The sequence below is a fragment of the Chaetura pelagica genome, unplaced genomic scaffold, assembly GCF_000747805.2.
Source record: "Chaetura pelagica isolate M959 unplaced genomic scaffold, ChaPel_1.0 scaffold527, whole genome shotgun sequence".
Lineage (NCBI taxonomy): Eukaryota > Metazoa > Chordata > Aves > Apodiformes > Apodidae > Chaetura > Chaetura pelagica.
The window spans coordinates 216393-217373 of NW_009953915.1; the positions used below are offsets into that span (position 1 = coordinate 216393).

The 981-nt window shown below is 59.1% G+C and overlaps 1 protein-coding gene across 1 annotated transcript in view; it reads right to left on the reverse strand.

Moving 5' to 3' along the window:
- The window catches only part of AMOTL2 (angiomotin like 2), a 26248-nt gene that overhangs the window by 6707 nt on the left and 18560 nt on the right, over positions 1-981 (reverse strand). The window contains exon 3 of the mRNA XM_010001508.1: positions 780-979. Within this exon, the coding sequence (XP_009999810.1) occupies positions 780-979 (200 nt within the window). The remainder of the gene's footprint in view (positions 1-779; positions 980-981) is intronic.

Below are 981 nucleotides of genomic sequence, written 5' to 3' on the forward strand. Positions count from 1 at the left end.
CATTCCTGCGGGATGATACAGGGGTGAGAAAGAACAAATACATCTTCCTCAACGGCTCCCCTTCCCCTCTTTGTTCCCTGGAAGGAGAAGGTTTTCCTGCTGGGGATGCTATTGCCCTCTGCCTGGATAGGTCAGCAGGGTTGGGAGCAGCATGTGTCCTCCCATTGAGTCTCCAATTCCCTTCTTCCCAATGCCATTCCGGAAATGCCTGGACCTCCAGGTCCTGGACCTAGAGCTTTGGAGCTGCCAAAGGGAAGGGGAAAGCTGCCTGGCACTGCTCATGGCCTCCACTAAGTGCCCCATGGCAGCCCAGGCCTGGGGATCAGCAACAACCCTGCAGCACTGGCAGCAACCTGGTGCTCCACAGACATCCCGGGCTGAGGACCACAGGCTGGGTCTCCATGGAGTGGGGAACGTGCTTGCCTTCCACCCTAGCCCATGCCTGTTCCACATTTAGCTGTTTCCTGAGCTGGTTCCAGCTCCTAAATTAACCCCAAATTCCTCCCAGCGCATGGGGAGGCAGCAGGATTTTTCGTGGCCAGTTGGAAAAATCCAACTTGTGCTGGGGGAAAAGTGGGGAGAGGGAGAGGGTTGGAGGAGTCCTGCAGATCCCTGTGGGCTGAGCTGGATCCTGCCATGTGAGAACGAGAGGCTGGGCAAAGCTGTCCTGGTTCTCCCCACTGATCTCCACATCCCACCCCTTCCCAACATCCATCCCAGCTGCTGCTGCTGCTGGGGCACTGCCTTGGGAAGGCACCCCTTGGGGGGCAGCAAGTTACCTGATTTCAGGATGCTGAAACCCAGGACCTTCCCGGGAGCAGGGTCCAGGTTCCGCCAGGTAAGCGTCCTGGGAAGGGATGACGTAGGGATACTCCGGGGGTGGTCCCCTCGGCTCCAAGCCTTCGGGGTGCTGCCCTCGGAGCTGGTGGTGTCGGGAGAGCTGGGGGTAGCTGTGGGAAGCACTGCTGGTGCTCTGTGCCT